Source organism: Staurois parvus, unplaced genomic scaffold, assembly GCF_062004578.1.
Source record: "Staurois parvus isolate SC_StPar_1 unplaced genomic scaffold, SC_StPar_1.0 ptg000618l, whole genome shotgun sequence".
Classification (NCBI taxonomy): Eukaryota; Metazoa; Chordata; class Amphibia; order Anura; family Ranidae; genus Staurois; species Staurois parvus.
Genome location: NW_028318414.1, coordinates 140,723 through 162,670, shown reverse-complemented (window position 1 = coordinate 162,670; position 21,948 = coordinate 140,723). Strand labels below are relative to the sequence as shown.

General features: G+C 39.0%; 1 protein-coding gene across 1 annotated transcript in view; it reads left to right on the top strand.

Annotated features, from left to right (window-relative positions):
• GTF2H2C (GTF2H2 family member C) overlaps nucleotides 1–21,569 on the top strand; it is a 49,702-nt gene extending 28,133 nt beyond the window's left edge. The window contains exons 10-16 of the mRNA XM_089693206.1: nucleotides 6,250–6,337; nucleotides 8,429–8,536; nucleotides 13,685–13,748; nucleotides 14,486–14,589; nucleotides 15,691–15,793; nucleotides 17,631–17,670; nucleotides 20,272–21,569. Coding sequence (XP_089549332.1) covers nucleotides 6,250–6,337; nucleotides 8,429–8,536; nucleotides 13,685–13,748; nucleotides 14,486–14,589; nucleotides 15,691–15,793; nucleotides 17,631–17,670; nucleotides 20,272–20,391 — 627 coding nt within the window. The 3' untranslated portion in view covers nucleotides 20,392–21,569. The remainder of the gene's footprint in view (nucleotides 1–6,249; nucleotides 6,338–8,428; nucleotides 8,537–13,684; nucleotides 13,749–14,485; nucleotides 14,590–15,690; nucleotides 15,794–17,630; nucleotides 17,671–20,271) is intronic.
• The last annotated feature ends 379 nt before the right edge of the window (nucleotides 21,570–21,948 follow it).

The following is a 21,948-nucleotide window of genomic DNA, read 5'->3' as shown; positions in this document are numbered from 1 at the left end:
CATCTTTGATGTGAAGGACGAGGGGTTTGTCTCGTTCATCTTTGCTTCCCAGTCCCTTCCTCTTTATAAGCAGGAAGAGGTTTGCACCCATTCCCTGTTTCAGTGCCTGAAGAAGGCCTCTACTTTGAGGTGACTTTTCCCCTTGGTGAACTTGCCTAGCTTTGTTTTGATCCCTTCTCTCAGGGGAGATGGGGCAGAGAATGGGCATTCTTTCCCTGGGGATATGCCAGGCTAAGTCCATTTCTGGGTAGGGTGATGCTGCTTACTGGGTGCCACAGCTTCTGGTTCCTAAGTTGCTCAGGCACAGTGGGAGTGTCTCCTGACAGTGGTGACTAGAATACCAGAAGATATTTTTAGCAGGCAGATAGCAGCTCTGATGGTGACAAAGGTGAGTTGCAACTAAATTTGGAGTCAGTGTCTTGTCTCCATACTGCTTGGTTGTCTACTGGGGCATGTCTAGGTCTGTCTATAGACAGAAGGTCAAATCATACTGTCACCTGACCTGAGCTACAGTGAGTGACTCTTGAGTATTAGTCTGTGTTTAAAAACTAATGACTTCTTCATACCAACCCGCACACTAAAACGATCCATCCGTTCTATAGGCGTGCCTTGCATCATATTTGCAACCCAAGACAGATTTTTTTTTTTACCTGATTGGAATATCACAAAGTGGAATTTCATTCATGTCCACCACAACTGACATGCGGTGATTAACAGAGAATACAGGTGAGCTCCGGTGTTTGGAAAAATATAGACATGCTACATTTTCCACACCTCTCCACTTCATCACGGTGTAAATGGAATAAACCCTGCTTCTCCCGCCTTAGTCCTGTTTTGCTGTATTTATACAGCATGCTTTTTGTCAATGGTCTACAAAATGCAGCTTGTTACCTACAGTTGCTTGTCTTTATCCGGGCCTTGTGGCACTGTTCCTTCCACTGACACCAACAATGAGTCACCATTCCTTCTGGTGTCACTAACCATGGGGCATAATATCTCCCACTAATACCAATGATGGGGCACTATGCCTCCAACTGACTGCAGCTTGTATGTATTTTTTTTGCTCCCACTCACCACCAAGCCTTTGTTTAATCCCATCTATAACAAACAAATATTTTCCCAGCTCACTTACCAGCTAGCTTGTAAAACAAGCAAACTGACCCAGTCTAACATTTCACATTAAAAGCAGAGGTTTTGTTTGCACACGTTTGCAAGTATATGTGTAAGCTACAGTGCCCACATCAAGGCTCCTCTGTATACTGCTGTCCTAACACTATACATTTCACAGTCTCCCAAATATAAACACATATAGCAGTGGATATATTAAGGGCAGGTGTGCCTGGAGGGAGTCCACCTCTCCTTAAATACACAGGGACACGCGTGATGCCCAGCAAAAGCACAATGGCATCTGAAGGTATCCAGTGTGTTCCCACGCCCAATTCAAGCAACTTTACAAAAAAGTGGCAACCACTGCAAACTAAAACTAGCCTTTGCAGTAAGGTGCACATGGAAGGGCAACGCATGTCATTGTTTACTCCCACTGATGCTGGGCTATTAGTCCTACCGACCACAGTTTTGCCCTCCTACAATCTGAAGGATCTTAAACTGGCTTTTTGTTCAGAGAGTTTGCAGACCGCTGCCTTATATTAACAGCTGTATCACCAAGACACACTTTAGGGGTGCACACAGGTGGAACAGGGATTTTTAGATAACTTGGACGTGGTGCACAGCATAGAATGGTAGTTTGTGATTTGTCACTGTGTGTCTGCTTCTGTGGCAGGGCATGCATTTCTAGTGCTAATGTACTTTACACGGTGTGGATAGATATCTCCACACCCCTAGACTTTTATAAATTGTTTCTTCAATAGAAATTTATTAAATATTCTGTACTATCATAATTCTTTACAGTGCTGAGCTTTAGGCTACATGCTAATCTCTTATGTTATAGCAGAACCATGTCTCTAATACTCATAGACACGAGTTAGTTCTTGCTTTTCCTCTTGTGCCATTTTAAAATCCTAAGTAAAGCAGGGTATACATGTACATTTTTTCTTTTTTTTGATCATCCATCGCTTGTGTTGATGCAGGGATCTCCCATACTGTTCTATTTTACTATGACAGGAGGTACTCTCACCCCGCATAGAATACACAGATCAGTGCTTGCAGCCATTGGCTACATGTGCTGAAGGAATGCTGATTTTTGCAGCATGACTGTTCCATGGAAGACTGTTTAGAGATTAGAACCATCAGTTTTTGTTTAATACGGACCAATTCTGTAGAAGGACTTCTTTTTAAAGTTGGTCACTTTATGCAAGGTGTACTGAAAGCAATATGAATGTTATTTTCTTCCCATAAGCTCCTAATCTCATCATCCCTCCCTTCATGTAATGGAGATAAACAACGAAGGCATACAGTATTTGTAGCCTATGGATGGCTACCTTCATTGATACAAAACAGTGAGTGTGCATAGCCACCCAGGGACAAGAAGTATGTTATTTGCAGGATTACCAGGTGAAAATAAATGAAAGTCTGGTAAGCCGCAGTATATTATTTTATTCTTTTTGATACACTTTAGAAAGGCGTTCATTTTTCTTTAAGTTGCATCTTAGATGCTAGAGCAGCCATTCTCAGCCATGGTTCCATTGAACCCTAAGGGTTTCTCCAGAGGTTCCTAGGGGTTCCTTGAGCTATGGCTGACTGACCTCCCATCTGATCAGTCTTTGTAGTTCTAGGGTCAATGCCACTTGGCAAAGCCAGCTGCATGACACTAATGATCTTTTTTAGCAGTTTGTAAGGTGGCATTCTGACCACTACTGTAAAGGACAGCATTCTTCCACTGACCACCACTGTAAAGGACAGCATTCTTTCCACTGACCACCACTGTAAAGACATCATTCTTTCCACTGACCACCACTGTAAAGTCAGTATTCTTTCGACTGACTGCTAATGTACGAGGCATTTTCCCACTGACTTCCAAATGAATTTATTTTACTAAGGGTTCTCGAAGACCTGAAAATTAGTTAAATGGTTCCTCTGGAGTTAAACGGTTGAGGTAGACTGTACTTGAGGATGAGTGGACATGCTGGAACAGTCTTACCTTTCACCACCGTCTCTTTCACCATTGTCACAGTGCACATAGATATTAAAGCTTGGCTCATCTAAACTTTTGGGTTTATTCCTTTGCTGGAGAAGGAGTTAGGGTGACAGCCGTTTGGTCAGCATCTGGTTGTGGGCAACTTTATATTGAACATTAATATTGTTTCAGCAGTTGTTCAGCTATCTCATTTTACATTTTTTTGTTTTCATAATTCTGTCTATATAAACCCAAATGTTGCTCTGTGCCTTTTAAATTTTCATCAAACAATCCTTGTGTTTGAGCCTTCAAAATATAGTGTTAAAATAAACAAAAATGAATATTCACCATATCCAATGAATATTTCATAGAAACTGTCATAATATATGTAACTTAGTAGGTGATACTGCTATTTCAAAAGTGCCATAAATATATCATTAGTATATAAAACAAAACTATAAATTTCACTGATAGTCAATAATCTGAATCTGTGATCAAAGTCCACCACCTCAATTTAAATGTTCAAATAATTCAATTAATATGTATGAGAAGGTCCCACCACCATTGCAAATGTTGCTATTTTTTTTACATCGGTTTAAAAATGACCACTGCTGTCAATCACACCACCAACATGAGCAGCTTCTTACCAGATGGCTAGACCCCAAAAACAAGTGGTCTACAACAGCTTGTTTTAGCAGCAATCATGCATCCATAGCTCGGAAACCACAAGGAAAAATCACAGCAGTTAGATGTTCAAAGGCACTTAGGAACTGCCTGGCACACCAGCACAAACTTACTGTTTGCACCGCCACGCCGCCATGTGTGTTATGCCCATGTTAAGGGTAAGTAAGCATTCCATAGTGGAACCTGTATGTTTATTTGTGAGTGCTGCTCCTCAATGTAGACTTCACAACAGGAATCTAATATTCCCAAATCAATTTAAATAAATAAAAACATCATATATTATATAAAAGTAAATTTTAATATTTTAATATTTATTTATTTAAATTCATTTAGGAAAATTAGATTCCTGTTGTGCAGTCTACATTGAGGGGTGGAACTTGCAGATTTGCTTTGTATTTAAGGGAAGTGTCATCACATCCATCCATCCCCTTGAAAATGGCCTAATGGTTGAAATGCGTTGGGTTGTAGCTTGTGTTGACGCCATCACACCTGCTGGAGATGGCAGTGGTTTTGTATATATGCAGTATATTTCTTCTGATCAATGGGAATAGATGTACAACACTTTTATACAAATAAGAAAAATTAATAATAGCGCCTATGGTCAAAATTATATAACTTACTAATAATGTACCACCTGCAAAAAATCACCATATATAAAGTGTACCAATAAATAAATAATTTGCGCTAGTAAATGTGTATAAATATATATAAAGAAATCATCAAATCATAAGTCCAGAAAAAAATATATATATGCCAATACCACAAAAAAAAAAAAAAAAAATATAAAAAAACTTTTAAGTGCAAAAAACTTTTGTGCAAAAAAAGTATCTGAATATGAAAAATTTCACCAAAAAACCTTGATAATATAATGGCAGATCATCCATAAATATATCTTCAGAAACGGAAACTCTGCAGCACACCGATCCTCATCGATCGAAATAACAGGATGAAAAACTTTGTAGTTAATCGAAAATCCACTTCTCCAATAGGTAAAGGACCACCTTCAAACGTATCCATAGGGGGAAATGCCAAGCACTCGAGAGAAACAGAAAGACTTCATGGTGCAATATTATAAAAACCAATTCCTTTATTAGGTACTCATTGCACTTACTCAAGAGGTGTCCCAGCCGACACCAGCATCAACAGCATACCAGCAATCACATAAACGAGCCTGGCTACTCAGCACATGCGCAGTAGCTAGCAGCCAAAAACGTAATGACGTCACATCAATCAAGCCCCGCCCTACGCGTTTCGTCATCGACGTCCTCACGGAGCGGTGAAATTTTCATATTCAGACACTTTTTTTGCACAAAAGTTTTTTGCACTTAAAAGTTTTTTTATATTTTTTTTTTTTTTTTTGTGGTATTGGCATATATATATTTTTTTCTGGACTTATGATTTGATGATTTCTTTATATATATTTATATATTTATACACATTTACTAGCGCAAATTATTTATTTATTGGTACACTTTTATACAAATATAGTTAGATCCATAAATATTGGGATATCGACACAATTCTAACATTTTTGGCTCTATACACCACCACAATGGATTTGAAATGAAACAAACAAGATGTGCTTTAACTGCAGACTGTCGGCTTTTGGTCCCTTAACAAGTGGGAGGTACATATGCAAACTGTTGTATTTCCTACACCGTTCACCTGATTTGGATGTAAATACCCTCAAATTAAAGCTGACAGTCTGCAGTTAAAGTACATCTTGTTCGTTTCATTTCAAATCCATTGTGGTGGTGTATAGAGCCAAAAATGTTAGAATTGTGTCGATGTCCCAATATTTATGGACCTGACTGTAAATATGCATGTTGCACTATGGAATGCTTGCTTATCTTTTATATGGGTATATAACACACATAGAGGAGTGGAGGTGCAAACCGTGTGTTTGTTTTGGTGTGCCTGGCGGTTCCTAAGTGCCTTTGAACATCTAACTGCTGCGATTTGTCCTTGTGTTTCTGAGCTGTGAATGGATTATTGCTGCTGCTGTAAAACACCTATAATTTGGGGTCTATCCATCTGGTAAGAGACTGCTCGTGGTGGTGGTGGTGGTGTGAATCACAGTGGTAGTCACTTTTTAAAACCAAGGACAAAATTGGCAACATTTGCAATGGTGGTGTGACCCTCCCACATATATTAATTGAATTATTTGGACATTTAAGTCGAGGTGGTGGACTTTATTCACAGATTCAAATAATTGACTATCAGTGAAATTTATAGTTTATAGTCTATTTTATACATTTATGATATATTTGTGGCACTTTTGAAATAGTGGTGTCACCTACTAAATTACATATATTGTGACCGTTTTCTTTGATATATTCATTGGATATGGTGAATATTAATTTTTGTCTATTTTAGCACTGTATTTTGAAGGCTCAAACACAAGGATTGTGAGAGTTCTTTTTATTTTTTTTTCTGATTTTTAGGTAAAGCAATGAGCTCAGTTTTTTCTAATTTTGGTATATTTCTGTCAGTGCCTGAAGTCCAGCAAAATCCGGGTGTCTGTCATAGGTCTCTCGGCTGAGGTTCGGGTCTGCACTGTGCTCACTCGGGAAACTGGTGGTGAGATATATGTTAATAGCTTATATGTTGCACAATAATTATCCTTCAACAATGTCATTTACAGTTGTGCTTTACTTATGTCAGTTGAAGGCATGGAGGCTACAAACTTCCCTGCGCTTTCCCATGCCAATGGAGCCGTAGCAATCGAATCATTTTTTTTTGCAGTGCTTAGAAATGACACAGCGTTACCGCTATAAACTGAAGAATAGTTAAAATTCTAATAAGATCTTCAGAAAATGTACTTACACTAAGCAATGTATTATGAAATGAATACAAAATATCTTACATGTTTGGGCCTATGCACACAGTTGTCTAGAAACTGTGAAATGCTCAGTGATTTCTCATGCCTGGGGAATTGCAGGTGCCATGTGCTGCTGCCTATACAAGTAATGGCTGTGTTCCTGTAATTGCTGATGGCTTGTGCATTGCTGTCTACCCTGGCTTGTACGGCATATTAATATGAATGTGCACAAGCCATTGGTGTTTACACAAGTACAACTGCGTACAGACATTTACTTGTATGGGCAGCTGTACATGGCACCTGTAACTCGCCGGCTGTGGGAAAACACTCAGCATTTGATACTACATGATTTTGCAGCTTCTAGACATCTGTGTGCATAGGGCTGAATATGCCAGACATTTTGTATTTACTTTTATACTTCACTTTTATACTTCACTTCTTACTCTTAGTATATTTTCTGAAAATTGTATTGGAATCTTGCTTCAGTTTACAGTTGTATAATTTCTAAGAAATGCAGACAAATGAACTTCGTTTTCCCAGGACATTTATTTGATTTAGAGAAAGTCACAAGCCATTTTCAACCTGATTTTGCTTCAATGGATTTTCAACACCAAAAGCCCCCGTTCACATATATGCGAATTGGATGCGTTTTAAACCGAATCTGATTCGCATGACGTGTGAACCAAACCAGCTTTCTATGGAGCCAGTTCACATATGTGCAGGCTGGCCGCAGTGCGTTTTTTAAAAAGAGCCTGGTACAATTTTCAGTTTGGTTTAGGTGCAATTTCATGTGTCAAACACTTAAAAAATTTGCAAACCAGACCCGCACATATGTGAACCCAGTCTAAATGTGAGATGGGCGCAGCATTCAACAGAATTATTCACAAAATAAGTGCTTATTAAAACACACCACTAATGTGCAATTAAAATATTCAAGTGTTGTGTATTGTTGTGTTTGGATTTTGGAAATAGCCTTCTAAATCGCCATCTTTACACCACACATTCGTGTTCAGTGGATAAGCTACATATGCATTCACCAGAAATCAGTTTGTGGACTCCCCTACTTGACAAAAGTAATAAAAAATAATAATAAAACAAAAATGAAACATATTTTTTTTTTATTATTTGCACTGCCACCAGTCAGTGTCCCTGGTCACAGCCACACAGCCACACCAGTTATATGGTGACGCTGTACTGCACTGGTGACGGTATGTAAAAAAAAAAAAAGAGTTGTGAAAAAAAACATTATGACAAATTACAACTTAAAAAAATTCACCATGCTTCTTACTAAATACCTTGGACTGTCTACTTTGCAAAAAGGGGTCATTTAGGGGATATCTGTACTTTCCTAACATTTTTGGGCCTCAACAAATTAGATTGAACGTCAATACTTTAGGATTGATCAATTTTCTACACCATAGTTTGTGGACTCTATAACTTTCTTACAGACTAAATATTGAATACTGATTTGGGTTATTTTCGTCAAAGAAATGTAGCAGAATACATTTTGGCCTAAATTTTTATGAAGAACAATTATTTATTTGCAAAAGAAAGCTCTAGTTGTGTGAACAAAATGACAAAACTTTAGATTGGATACAGCGTTGCATGATCGCGCCATTGTCAATCAAAATGCGAGAGCACTGAAAGCTGAAAATTGACCTGGGCAGGAAGGGGGTAAAAGTGTCCGGTAGGCAAGTGGTTAAGAACATGTACTGCTACAGATGACAAATAATAAATGCTGAGTTAACTTGTAATCTGTTCTGTGTTTATACAAGTTTACTGGTACTTTCTGCTGATTGGTGTTTAGGTTTGAATCTGTTTTACTATATACGTGGATGTTTTTTTGTTAGGTGCTTATCATATCATCCTGGATGAGAGTCACTACAAAGAGCTCCTGATGCACCATGTCAGCCCACCTCCAGCAAATAACAGTTCTGAATGCTCTCTGATACGAATGGGTAAGGGACCTTTAATTCCTTTTGATTATTTTATTATTATTTCCAAGCAGAGAAGACAATAGTTTCCTCTGGTTTCTGTCTATGATAGTAAAGCACAGTGCCATATCATATGGTATTCATACCACTCATGGCTGCATTCTTCCCAGATAAACCATTAAGATGCTATTAATCCCAAAACCTAAATTGTAATATGTTGCAGCTTACCAATCATTAGATGTGGTGGCTGCATTATTTTTCTTTTTTTACCCTCTGTTTTCACCTGGTGATCTGGCCAGTAACTGACTTCCTGTATTAGAGTGCCTCCACTCTGGATGAGAGAGCACAGGGGCATCTTTGGATTGCAGCATTGTCAGTCTGGAGGGAGGGGAGTGTTTAGATGTACTGGTCTGGCTGAATTTCGATCTATGGCCAGTCCTGTTCGAGAGCAGTCAATAATTAATCAACTGCTCATGAATGGGCTTGCTGGAAGACTTATTTTTATCAGCGCTGCAACCAGTAGGTATTAGTAAATTTAGTGACAGTTGTCCAGCTGTCACTAAGAAAAATTTTATGTCTGTAAAGATTGATCCTTTTTTCAGGCAGGTTAATATTGGCTCGGCAAGTGTAAGAATGAACCCCTTGACAGCTTGATGCACCATCGACAGCCACTTATCCAGACAGAGTTTGGAGCCAGTGGGGATTATTTTTAAACAGGAGCAGGCAGCCTCATTTGCTGTTCCTACTCCTCTAGTTCAGGCTGCAAAGTGATCTCAACTGTGCTCCCTACTGCCTCTCTGCATAGATAGGTAGCTTGTATGGCGGCAACAGCTCCTGAAGCCTGTTACCCATGACCCCACATGCTAGAAGCTACACCACAGTGTCCTCCTGAGTAACTTACAGTGGATATCAAAAGTCTACACACCCCTGTTAAAATGTCAGGTTTCTGTGATATAAAAAAATGAGATAAAGATAAATCATTTCAGAAGTTTTTCCACCTTTTAATGCTGTATGTCTCAGTTAAACAACAAACTGAAATCTTTTAGGCGGAGGGAAATAAAAAACTAAAATAATATGCTTGCATAGGTGTACACATCTTTAATAAATTTGTTGAAGCACCTTTTGATTTTATTCCAGCACTCAATCTTTTTGGGTATGAGTCTGTCAGCATGACACATCTTGACTTTTCCTTGCAAAAACACTCCAAATCTGTCTGATTGCGAGGGCATCTCCTGGGCACAGCCCTCTTCAGATCACCCCACAGATTTTCAATTGGATTCAGGTCTGGGCTCTGGCTGGGCCATTCCAAAACTTTAATCTTCTTGTGGTGAAGCCATTCCTTTGTTGATTTGGATGTATGCTTTGGGTCGTTGTCATGCTGAAGATGAAGTTCCTTTTCATGTTCAGCTTTCTAGCAGAAACCTGAATGTTTTGTGCCAATATTGACTGGTATTTGGAACTGTTCATAATTCCCTCCACCTTGGCTAAGGCTCTAGTTCCAGCTGAAGAAAAACCGCTCGAAAGCTTGATGCTGCCACCACCATGCTTCACTGTGGGCATGGTGTTCTTTTGGTGATGTGCAGTGTTGTTTTTGCACCAAACATATCTTTTGGAATTATGGCCAAAAAGTTCAACTTTAGTTTCATCTGTGTTCCATGGTGTATCTAATGCCTTGGAAATTCTTTTGTACTCTTCTCCTGACTGATACCTTTTAACAGTGCGATCCCTCTGATGTTTTGGAAGCTCTCTGAGGACCATGGCTTTTGCTGTAGGATGCGACTAAGAAAATGTCAGGAAAGACCTACTAGAACAGCTGAACTTTATTTGGGGTTAATCAGAGGCACCTTAAATGATGACAGGTGTGTACTGATTCCTATTTAATATGATTTTTAATGTGATTTCTTAATTCTGAACACAGCTACATCCCCAGTTGTAAGAGGGTGTGCACACTTATGCAACCACATTATTTTAGTTTTTTAGGTTTACTTCCCCCCTAAAAGATTTCAGTTTGTTTTTCAATCGAGTTGTACAGTTTATAGGTCACAATAAAAGCGGAAAAAGTTCTGAAATAATTTCTTTGTCTAATTTTTTTACATCACAGAAACCTGACCTTTATATCCACTGTATCTTGCTGTTCTGCAGCCGTAGTTCTCTATCAGGGACTGTCAAGGATGGGGATTTGGGAGTGGGAATAGAGCACTGTACTGGGGGAGGGGGCGATTTGGGAGAAAAGGGGGCACCCCTGTAGTCTGTGCTCTGTATGCGGCACACCCCTGCACCCTGTATGCACCGCACCTCTGAACCCTGTATGCAGCGCACCTCTGAACCCTGCACCCTGTATGCAGCTCGCCTCTGAACCCTGCATCCTGAATGCAGCTCACCCCTGAACCCTGTACCCTGTATGCAGCGCACCCCTGAACTCTGCACTGTTCGCACACTCTGTACTTAACGCACCCTCCCACTGTGTCAAAACCGCAAGCCAAACATTTGACATGTTGAGTTGCCACACTATGAAGCTAAGCATCAAGGCCATGGCAATATGTTCTCACCCAAGCAGCTGCTATGTTCATTTAGAGGTAGGTGGTCAGGAAGCGGTTCTCTTTAACCGCCTCCCGCCCGCCATATAAGGAAATGATGGATGGGCAGGGGTTCTCTCGTTCATATGACGTCCTCCCACTCTAACTGCAGATGCGTGCTGATCGGTGGTGCGCTGTGTCCCTGGGACACAGCGGATCATTGATCACAGTGAAGAGCTGATGACACAGGCTCTGTCATGTGATCAGCAGTGTCCTATCACAGCTGATTGCATGTAAACAAGGAAATGTCGGTTATCGGCAGTCCTCCTCATGCTGACAGCGCCCGTCATCAGGGCACTGATGATCAGTGTAGCCCCATCAGTGCCCATCACTGCCACATATCGGTGCCCATCAGAGCTGCCTTTCAGTGCCAACTATCAGTGCTGCCTATCAGTTCCTATCAGTACCATATATGAGTGATGCCTTTCAGTGCCCATCAGTGATGCCTACCTGTGCCTCCTCATCAGTGCCACTTACAAGTGCCTCCTCATCAGTGCCGCCTATCAGTGTCTATCAGCACCCATCACTGCAGCCTCGTTCGCGCACATCAGTGAAGGAAAAAAATTACTTATTTACAAAATTTTATAACAGAAACTAAGAGAACACTTTTTTTTTTTCAACATTTTTAGTATTCTTAGTTTGCTTAGCAAAAAAATAAAAAACACAGTGGTGATTAAATGCCACCAAAAGAAAGCTCTATCTATCTAAAAAAAAAAGATACAAATTTTATTTGGGTGCAGTGTTGCATGACTGCGCAATTGTCGTTCAAAGTGCGACAGTTGTGAAAGCTGAAAATTGGCCTGGGCAGGAAGGGGGTAAAAGTGCCCAGTAGGCAAGTGGTTAATAATCCTCTTTTAGGCCACTCCTACTATATTAGACTCCACCTTGTTGAGCACATGTCCCCCATTTGTTTCATATCAGAACTTATTTTTAAACTGTATCCCAGCAGGGTGGCTGATAATTTGTCATGCTGTCTTAACATTTTATATGTAAACAAGGCTAATTACCTGTTATGGGTATTGTCAATGTTTACAGTTTGTGTTTATACTGTTTAAATATTGATTGTTTTAGTTTCTGATAGGAGTTCTGTCATTTTTGTCAGGTTGTCAGTAAAATATTGTGCTCTGTATAGTAAATGTTCCATGTTCTGTCAGTAAAAAAAAGTAGGCTGGCAACTTTGAATCCAGCAGATTCCTCCACTGTCAGAGTAAAATGACACAGCAGGGAGGATTCCCCCATCCACCCTGATTGTGTGGATGGGGGAATCTGTTCCGTTTTTTTACTCAGCCCGCTGACTGAGTGAAAAAGACTGAGCCATGTATAGCCAGCTCAAGAAAATATAATGAACATGGAAAGGTTTTATTAAAAAAATCTCTTTAGCATGCTGGTACTGGTGAGATGAAGGGGTGGGTTAGTGGGGTGGAGAGGGGACCAGGAAAGGGAAATATAAGCAGATTAAACTTCAGCTTTTAATGGTACTCCCTTTTTTTTTTTTAAATGTTTATCAGGCTCTAGCACGATTTTGGATGTTGCATTGCATGACAATGGAAATCACATTGTTTTCAATGGTGCACATTCACATCAATGCAACTCAGCAAAGTGTGATTTTGGAAAAGGTTACTGTACTACTTTTGTGTGATTCCAGTGCGATTTTGGTCCCATAAAAATATGCAAACCACATCCAAGTTGCACCGAATAATCGTACTGAAAGTCATATCAAAATTGGGTGTGAACCTAGCCTTAAAGTGGAAGTAAACTCAGCCCGGAGAATCCACATTCATCATTAAATTAATATATGCAAATATTACAAAGCACACTGCCATGTCAATTCTCTTATTCACGTCGGTTTTAATGGACGTGGTTTTAACTTTCTTTTCTTTCATTATCTGTCTCCCGGCTGCAGCCTGCGTCATGTCAGCTACGGGTATACTTTTCCAGTGCTGAGTATATTTTGCCTTTTCTGGCGCAATCTCTCACATGCGTGGTACTTGATGACAGGGCCCGATGTTTACACTGCCTGTTTCAGGAAGTGCCAGAGCACTTGCATGATTGAATGATTCTGTGTGAGATTCAGCAAGCAGACTAGAGTAGCAGAACTGAAAATACCTGACCTACACATTCACAAAGTTCAGTGATTGGTGTCCCTAGAACCCCAGATTAACAGCAATATTTGTTTAATTAGTAGCAAAGTTCAAAACAACGTAGCAAAATTAAGACACTTAAAATAGACACTCCAAAGACATGCTGTTAGGTAAATTGGATCCTGTCTAAATTGGCCCTAGTATGTGTATGTATGAATGTGAGTTAGGGACCTTAGATTGTACGCCCCTTGAGGGTTAGGGACTGATGTGAAAGTACAATATATATGTAAAAGCGTTGTATAAATTGATGGCGCTATACAAATACCTGAAATAAATAAAAAAAAAAAAAAATAGGAAACAGGAAAGGTAAATAAGGTATTAATGAGAAAATGAAAAATGTTTGATGAATAAGCTGCAAGAAGACAATGTTGAGACTTCAGATTTAGTTAGTGGAGAAAGAAAGGGAACCACAATATTTCTGCAGTTTCTGATTATGTGTGTTGTCTTCACTATAGGTTTCCCTCAGCATACCGTGGGTTCCCTGTCTGATCAAGATGCAAAGCCTTCTTTTAGTATGGCGTATGTATCCAATACCCTGTAAATAGGGCACACTTTCAGCAAAATAGTGATTAATCCATGAGTTTATGCACCGACGACTCCAGCTGTACAAAGAAATATTCAGTTACAACTACGAACAAAATGTAAAAAAATACATTGCAAATATTGTTTGAAAAAAAAAAAGGTATACTGGACTAAAGAAAACATATTTAAATGCAGATTAACATAGTTAAATTCTTGGTGATCCTGCCAGTAAGCTCCCCTTCCTCCAGTGAATTCACTGCTGAGTTGACACCTTGCATCATGCAAAGTGACCACTTGGATCCAGCTTCCTGGATGATATCACAAATAGGATTCCCATATTCATGGGAGCATATCCAGTAAAAAAAATATTCCGAAGTTTGCTCATTGGGAAAAAAAGTGAAAATTGAGTACACTCCTTGAAAGCAACATTCACATACTAATTTTCACTTTTTAATACATTTTATTAATGCGATTCCTTGAGTTCATAAACCTGGGATAGTTGGCTTGTAAATAATGGTAATGAGCTTTTGTTTTGTGCATGAAATACTCCAGTTCAGAGATAATCTCCTTTACTTGCTGCACCATCTCATTGATTTGTTTGAGTTCAGTAGATCATTATAGACATGTTGGTTTTCATTGAAGAGCATTGATGTAGTATTAGCTGCTTATATTGGGAATAGGAATGTGTATATATGTTCATATGTTCAACAGTTCCTGTTGCTTTTCTGTTTAAGGCACCTGGATAACAATAATGAGCCTGGCCTGACATTAGGAGGCTACTTCTGCCCACAGTGCAAAGCAAAGTATTCTGAGCTCCCGGTAGAATGCAAAGTCTGTCGTAAGTATATGGACACTTTCATTCATTTGTCGAATGCTGCTATAGAGAATTTTTCTGAAAAATGGTCCGTTTTCTTTAATTGTACTGTAGATACAATCAATCTTGTGTTTTAGAAGTGTATTTGCCTTTGTTACAGTATATTATAATGAAATGGAGTGCAGTCACTGTCAACTGTACTTGCAGCCATACAAGAACACAAGGCCAGTCTAGCCATTTATGGTCATACTGGGGAATTTTTGTATATCTGTAATGCCCAGCTTGGGTTTCCTTGGCTGAACCTGTTTAGGGGATTAATGGATCAGCCTGGATAGATTTCTCTGGTGATAATTATGTCCTAATCTTACAGTCCAGGATGCAGGCTGAGTATTCATAGATATTGGGTTATAAGCTCATACCTTCCGGCACTTGGACACTGGCAAAGCTTTTGAGGTACCTCCCTTGCATCCAGATCAGTGCGACCATGGTAAAACCATGAGAGCCATATGCAGACCCACTCTGCGGGGGTAGCCTTTAAAGTTACTTTGGACACTGGATCCTGCACGGGTGCTCACTTTGGCACTTTATACAATGCGTGTAGCCATTTGTAGGGTGCTATACAGGGCTGTGGCCTGTCACTATGGAACCCAGACCCTGAAGACTGCTTTGGGCATGTAATCACAGTGATGGGTGAAGCCTGGAGGGTATGAACTCATACAGGGACCAGGAACTTGGAAAGGTAATACAGGTTCTCCTGAATAGTATTCATTTTTGCAGTTAAAACTATATGGAAACTTGGAATTGTGTTTGAATATGTTCACTTATTGAGTCTTTAAGTTTTCAAACTTGGCGGTAAAATTTCTACCATTCAGAGCTTAGTCTGTGTAATACATCACACAGCATGTTGCACTATTACGCTTTTCAAAACCTGTGCTTCAACAGCCATGGCATTAAAGCCAGTGATATATAAACAGGAATGGTATAGGGGGCCCTGGGACAAGCTAGGGGTCATCTCCTAAAAGGGTCTATGAATATCCAGGCTGTGTTCTTTACTCTCCTTCAAGATAGAGGTTTTTGTTTTGTTTTATTGCTCTTAAAAGTAAAAGTTTTTTCTTTTTCTGCTAGGCCTTACATTAGTGTCTGCTCCGCACTTAGCACGGTCGTACCACCATCTTTTTCCACTAGATGCTTTCAGAGAAGTTCCCACAGCAGAATATGAAGGGGAAAAGTAAGGTTTTTTTTTTTTTTTCATATCATACTATTATTATTTACATTTAGGTAGTTTGTATTTTTGCTGTCTGATGTCAGAAAGGTGTTTTGAGATGCAGTTTTCTTAAAAGAAACCTGTCAAGATGGTTGCACTTTAGCGCAGTTGAAGCTTCCATCTGCCCTAATAGCTGACTGTCAGAAGTAATGTTGGCTCAGGGGCAAGAAACATCATAATGCTGCCTGGTGTGGCCTGAAACTAGCACAATTCAAGCTGGGTAGCAGCCGCCTCCACCACAGGACAGAAAGCAGAAATCCTAATGCGTTCGCTTTTTTTCGCATCTGAGCACCAAAAACACTATTTAACCACTTCCCGTTCAGCCGATGTATGTAAATGGCTGGACGGCCTCCCCGCACGCTGCTTGTGCACTCTCCCTTGAAGCACACGGCACCGTGATCCAGGCCATCTGTGTCCTCCAGACACAGTGGAACACTGATCGTTGTGCGAGGTCCTGATCATGTGATCACTGATTGGTCAGTGATCACATGAAAATTAGTAAGCAAGATGTCACTTCTGACATCATTGCTTACTCCGTGTGAAATCTGTGAATGATCACAGAGGTCACATGGTACAAGGTTATTCAAAACAGCCTTGTACCATGTGCTAAGCTGTGACCAATCACAGATCACACAGTATTTCTCATTGGCTGCAAAAATGCAGCCAGAGAGAAGGAGAAATGATTGCTTTTACAGCCTTTATGGGTGTAAAAGCAATCAGTGTAAAAAAAAAAAAAAATCTTCATAACCCCCCGTACTGCTAGGATGACAGTATGAAAAAAAACATAAATAATATAAAATAAAAAAATGTAATTTTTTTTTTTTTTAATTTATAATTTTTTTTTTTTACTAAAAAGATAACTGAATAAATTTTGGCCAAGATTTATGAAGAAAGATTATTTATTTGCTAAATTTTATAAGAAAAACACTTTTTTTCAAAATTTTTGGACTTTTTCATTTATATAGCAAACAAATAAAAATCCCAGTGGTGAATAAATACCACCAAAATAAAGCTTTATCTGTCTCAAAAAAATGCTAAAAAATTCATATGGGTACAGTGTTGCACGACCACGCAATTGTCATTCAAAGTGTGATAGCACTGAAAGATGAAAATTGGCCTGGACAGGAAGGGGGTAAAAGTTTCCGGACTTGAAGTGGTTCAAGGTGTTCCATTGATGTCTTTCTGAGCAAAATGCCTGAATACATTAAAAAAAAAAAAAGCTCATGTATCTTTTTGATACAAGTATGAACAGACACAATTAGAAAGAATGGGGTTCTGCTTAGTCGGCATAGAGAAATGAGTTGAAAAAAAACACTCAAGTGTGAATGGGAGCTAAGTTCTTTGTTGGGGTTTTGCATATACTTACGTTTTACCCTACGTTCACACCTAAGCGTTTTGTGGAAACGCACTACAGTTCATTTAACATGATTTCCTATGAGACAGGTTCACATCTTCGCGTTTTTCACCCGGTACTTTTTTTGGAAAGGGTCACTGACTTTTTTGAATGCAAAAAGTTGCATTTTTAGTTCTATAGACTTCAATGGGAACGCTGCAGAACAACATGTATTGTGTTTTTGCCACATTATTCATGCGTTTTGCATTTAAAATCTGCCTAGCAACAAGAAAAATAGAAAAAAAAAACAAAAAACTGTAAACGCAATGCAAAAACGCCTCAAATGCAACCTGCATAGGGGTGAACCTAGCCTTATAGTATGTTTTGTTAATGTGTTGCTATCCACTTGTTCTACACACACACACTTAAAATACTAATGTAACATATATTTTGTTTCATCTACTCAAGGTATTGTCGAGGCTGTGATGGAGATATAAAAGATCAACAAGTAAGTGTCGTCATTTTTATGTGCATTTTTTCTATTTTACTTGTTATCCTTCTTTTCTTGTCTGCATCCTATTTGTAGCCCATTGAAATAGTCCTTGTAAAGTACAAGTCAAAAAGATGTGCTGCTTATTAAAGTAATCTGTGGCTGCCATTGCTGACCTCATTCTGGCAGTGCTTGTCGGCTTGCAGTTATGCTGACTTTCTGGCTTCAATAACAAGTCACCAACCTGGAACAAGTATGCAAATCAGGAAAGTCAGTGCAAAGTCAGAGGTCCTTGTCTTGATACATGTTCTTCATTTATGACGGCAGTTCAACATGACAACAAATGAATTAACAAGAAGTCAGCACTGGCAGTCTCCAGAGTTTCCTTTAAACATGGGTAAAAAGTAGATTTGGGGAATAAGTGATGTTTCAAGATGAGCTCCTTACTCTGTATCTGTATTACTCTTCTTGCATGTTAACCTCCCTGGCGGTATTCCCAAGTGTAGCTCGGGGTAAAGTTTCAGTACCACAAGCGGTAACCCCGAGCTACACTCAGGAATACCATGTGGCGCTGCTCCGCGATCCCTTGATCACTTACCTTGTCCTGCGTTCCGCGATGTCCCTCCTGCAGTGTCCCCGGCAATGTAATCCGGCGGATGCTGGCATATGTCATCTGGGTTCCGTCCCCTGCAAGCGTCGGGACGTACGGGGGACGGAATGGCGGGAAATTTGAAAATGACAAAAAGTGACATTCACTAAAATCACATAGTAAAACATTACTGTATCAAACCATTTCACATACATTTTATCCCAAGTGCTTTGTCCTGTGCCCTGCCTGCATTTTGACTGTTCTTTCTGCCTGGAAACTGAGAAACGTCCATGGTGTCCAAAAAGCATCCCTTTAGGTCAAAAGTAGTTTTAGATCAGCTAGAGAACAGCGATAGTAAATTAGAACTACTTGCAGAATTGAGTGATAATGATTCGTGGGGACATTCGTCATCAGACACTGAAAACGATTCTGCGACTTTGCTTAGTGATGTGCGAACTTGGCGCTATATTTCAAATTTCAGTGTTTTTGGTTTGATTATATTGTTGAATTAAATTTATTATATTATTATTTTTTATGATTATTTATTAAATTATAATTTATGATTTCGTGTTTCAAGTTTTATCCTACCCGGGATGTTTACTAGACTCTTGTTCGGACAGATTTCAGTGAGATATTCCTAAAAATTACAGGTCTACAATAAAAAAAAATACATATTTCCATGCAAAAAAATGTACCGCTTTGAGCACAGAAATATGGACATAGTCAGACCGCTAGGGAGGTTAAATAGTGACCTATAACAACTCTGTTGGGTGGCTAATATTTCGCTGTGAATGTTATTGGGGATTTCTTAGACTAGATAACAAACACCATACCTGTACTGATAATCTTCAGGACTGTCCGATAGTTTATAGAGTATTCACTTCCTTAGAACATCAAGCTAGGAGTGAATTTGCTGAGAGTATTGGTGCTTTTAGCTTGTCTATATCTGTAATTTTTTTTCTGTGGGAAAAAGACATCATATTTATCTAGAATTTGTGAAGTATGCCCTGTAACTTTCTCCTCTGGTGGTGCTGGTTGTAGAATATGCATCTTGTGGCTTGGTGCTAAAGCTTTGTCTCTACTGCTTATTCCCTGGTGTAAAAATGACTGGAGTTTGAGGACAAATACCAGGACAAAAGTTGTTATGGAATTGTGTTCCTGACCTTTAGGGGTTTTTTTTTATTGTCTTTTGAACATCTTATTAGTTATAAGATGAAGGTTTCAGTGGTAGTCATATTTTCTTGCCTATCACTCTGGCTAATGCCTTCTTTTGTTTGCGTCTAAGCCAAGTAAATTATAGCTTATAGGAGTTTAGAAACTTGTGTTCTCCAATGCTGGCCATACATGGATCAGTTTTTTTTTGTTCAGCTAGGGGGTTGAATGAAAGAAACTGACCTGATTCCACACATCCACATAGTCGACATGGATGCCTGAATTGTCCCCGCTATGTTTTGTATCCTGACAGTGGGGAGACTCCCCTGCTGTCAGAATGCACCTATCAGTGCTGTAGCCTATTGCCTGCGGCACTGATCTAGCAAGAAAATACCGGCAGGGCAGTTGAACAGAAGTCAATTTGTAGATAGACTTCTGCTTAACCACAGTGGCCAAACATGGATCGAAAATTGACTGGTCCCTGCTAAACTGGCCTAATTTTGATCCATGTATGACCAGCTTAACCTTTTGAGAGCTTTTTAGAGCTGTTAATTAGGAAAAGGTACACACAGATCTAATTGGTAGTAGCTTGGGCAGTTTCAAGACTGCAGATATAAAAAAATCATGCCTATAGAATGGTGTAAAATATTGTTATATAGTAATTTTCAGTACAGAACAGATTGTACAACTGGATGACTAATTTAAAATGTTTGTTGGGCTGTTTTACTGTAGATCTAATGCCTGTGGCTACTTTCATTTAGACCTGCTTTATTTTTGGTATATTGCCTTATGGTCAACTGTAACTTATCAATTTGCTTCCAAGTTTCTAATTCTTTACCTCTTAAATGTACATGTTAATTTCTCTTTATCTTTTACAGGTTTACATTTGCACTGTGTGTCAGTGTGTCTTCTGTGTGGACTGTGACATGTTTATTCACGATTCGCTGCATTGTTGTCCTGGATGCATTCACACACAGCCAAGCCCCTCTCTAGTATGACAGCGTGATCTCGATGGTTCAAGCGACCTGCTATTAAAGAGAAGAAATATGTGGACTGTGCTGATTACTTTGAAGATCATAAGAAATAAAAATGGATGTTATAACATCTTAAAGGATAAGTTCACCGTTTGTAACATGTTACATTGTATACCCATATTCAGGGTGTAACATGTTACTGTAGCACCGGCTCCTGCTGATCACTGCTGCAGTGCTTTCCTGAAAAAAAAAAAAAAGAGTAAATGCACATTTTTTTTTTATCTGCAAAAAAAAATGTGCATTTAATAAGCAAGTCCACCCAAAACTGATATCTTACTTATGGGTTGGCAGAGTCTACCTCTGGCATTTTTTATTGTGGGATTAAGATAGTGGAGTGCTGAACTACAGTCTTGGCAAAGGTTCTCAATAAATGTATATTTCACTGCTTCTGATGCATTGTTCATAATATAACTTCTCAAAACAAAAAAAGATGCAGACACAGGAACTCAAGTTCATAGATCTCATCAATAGTTATAGAGAGTTATAATAAATTATCAGGCAAGTTAACTCTAGCGTAAAAAAAAAAAAAGTTTTTGGTGGACTGACTTTTCTAGCTGTAATTTTTCAAACATGGAATTTTCCAAAATGCTGCAAGAAAGTCATTTATATACTCTTTTGAACTTACTTTTAGTTGTACATATTGTAAACACTTGTTTAAAAAGTTTTTTCTTAAAAAAAAAAATAAAAAAAAATACTTGCCAAGTCCATTTTAGCAAGTTGCCATTTCCTCCTTCACAGTTTTCATTTACTGACCATTACTAAGAATTTTGGATACCATGACGCATGGTCTACCTTAGCACACATTCCACATTAGGGAAGGTTGTTCAGAATTCACAATGTATTCGTGTTTTGTAATGTTGAGTGATATACATATACAATACATACAGTTAGGTCCATATATATTTGGACACAAGCACAATTTTCTTACTTTTTGTCTCTGTATGCCAGCAGAATAAATTAAAACGAAATAATCCAAATGAATTTTAAGTGCAGACGTTCAGCTTTAATTCAAGGGGTTAAACATAAATATCAAGTCCAATTTTAGGAACTACAGCCATTTTTATATACAATCCCTCCATTTTCAGGGGCTCAAATGTAATTGGACAATTGAAATATATCATAAATAAAATGTTAATTTTTAATACTTTGTTGAGAATCCTTTACTGTCAATGACTGCCTGAAGTCTGGAACCCATGGGCATTACCAAACACTGGGTTTCCTCCTTTCTGATGCTTTGCCAGGCTCTAATTGTAGCTGTCTTCAGTTGTTCTTTGTTTGTGGGTCTTTCTTCCTTTAGTTTTGCCTTCAGGTTGAGATCAGGTGATAGTCTCGGCCATTGCAGAATATTCCACTTCTTTTCCTTCAAAAGCTCCTGGGTTGCTTTTGCAGTGTGTTTTGGATCATTGTCCATCTGTACTGTGAAGCGCCATCCAATCACGTTTGCTGCATTTGGACAAATCTGGGCTGACAGTATATCGCTAAACACTGCAGAATTCATCCAGCTGCTTCTGTCACATCATC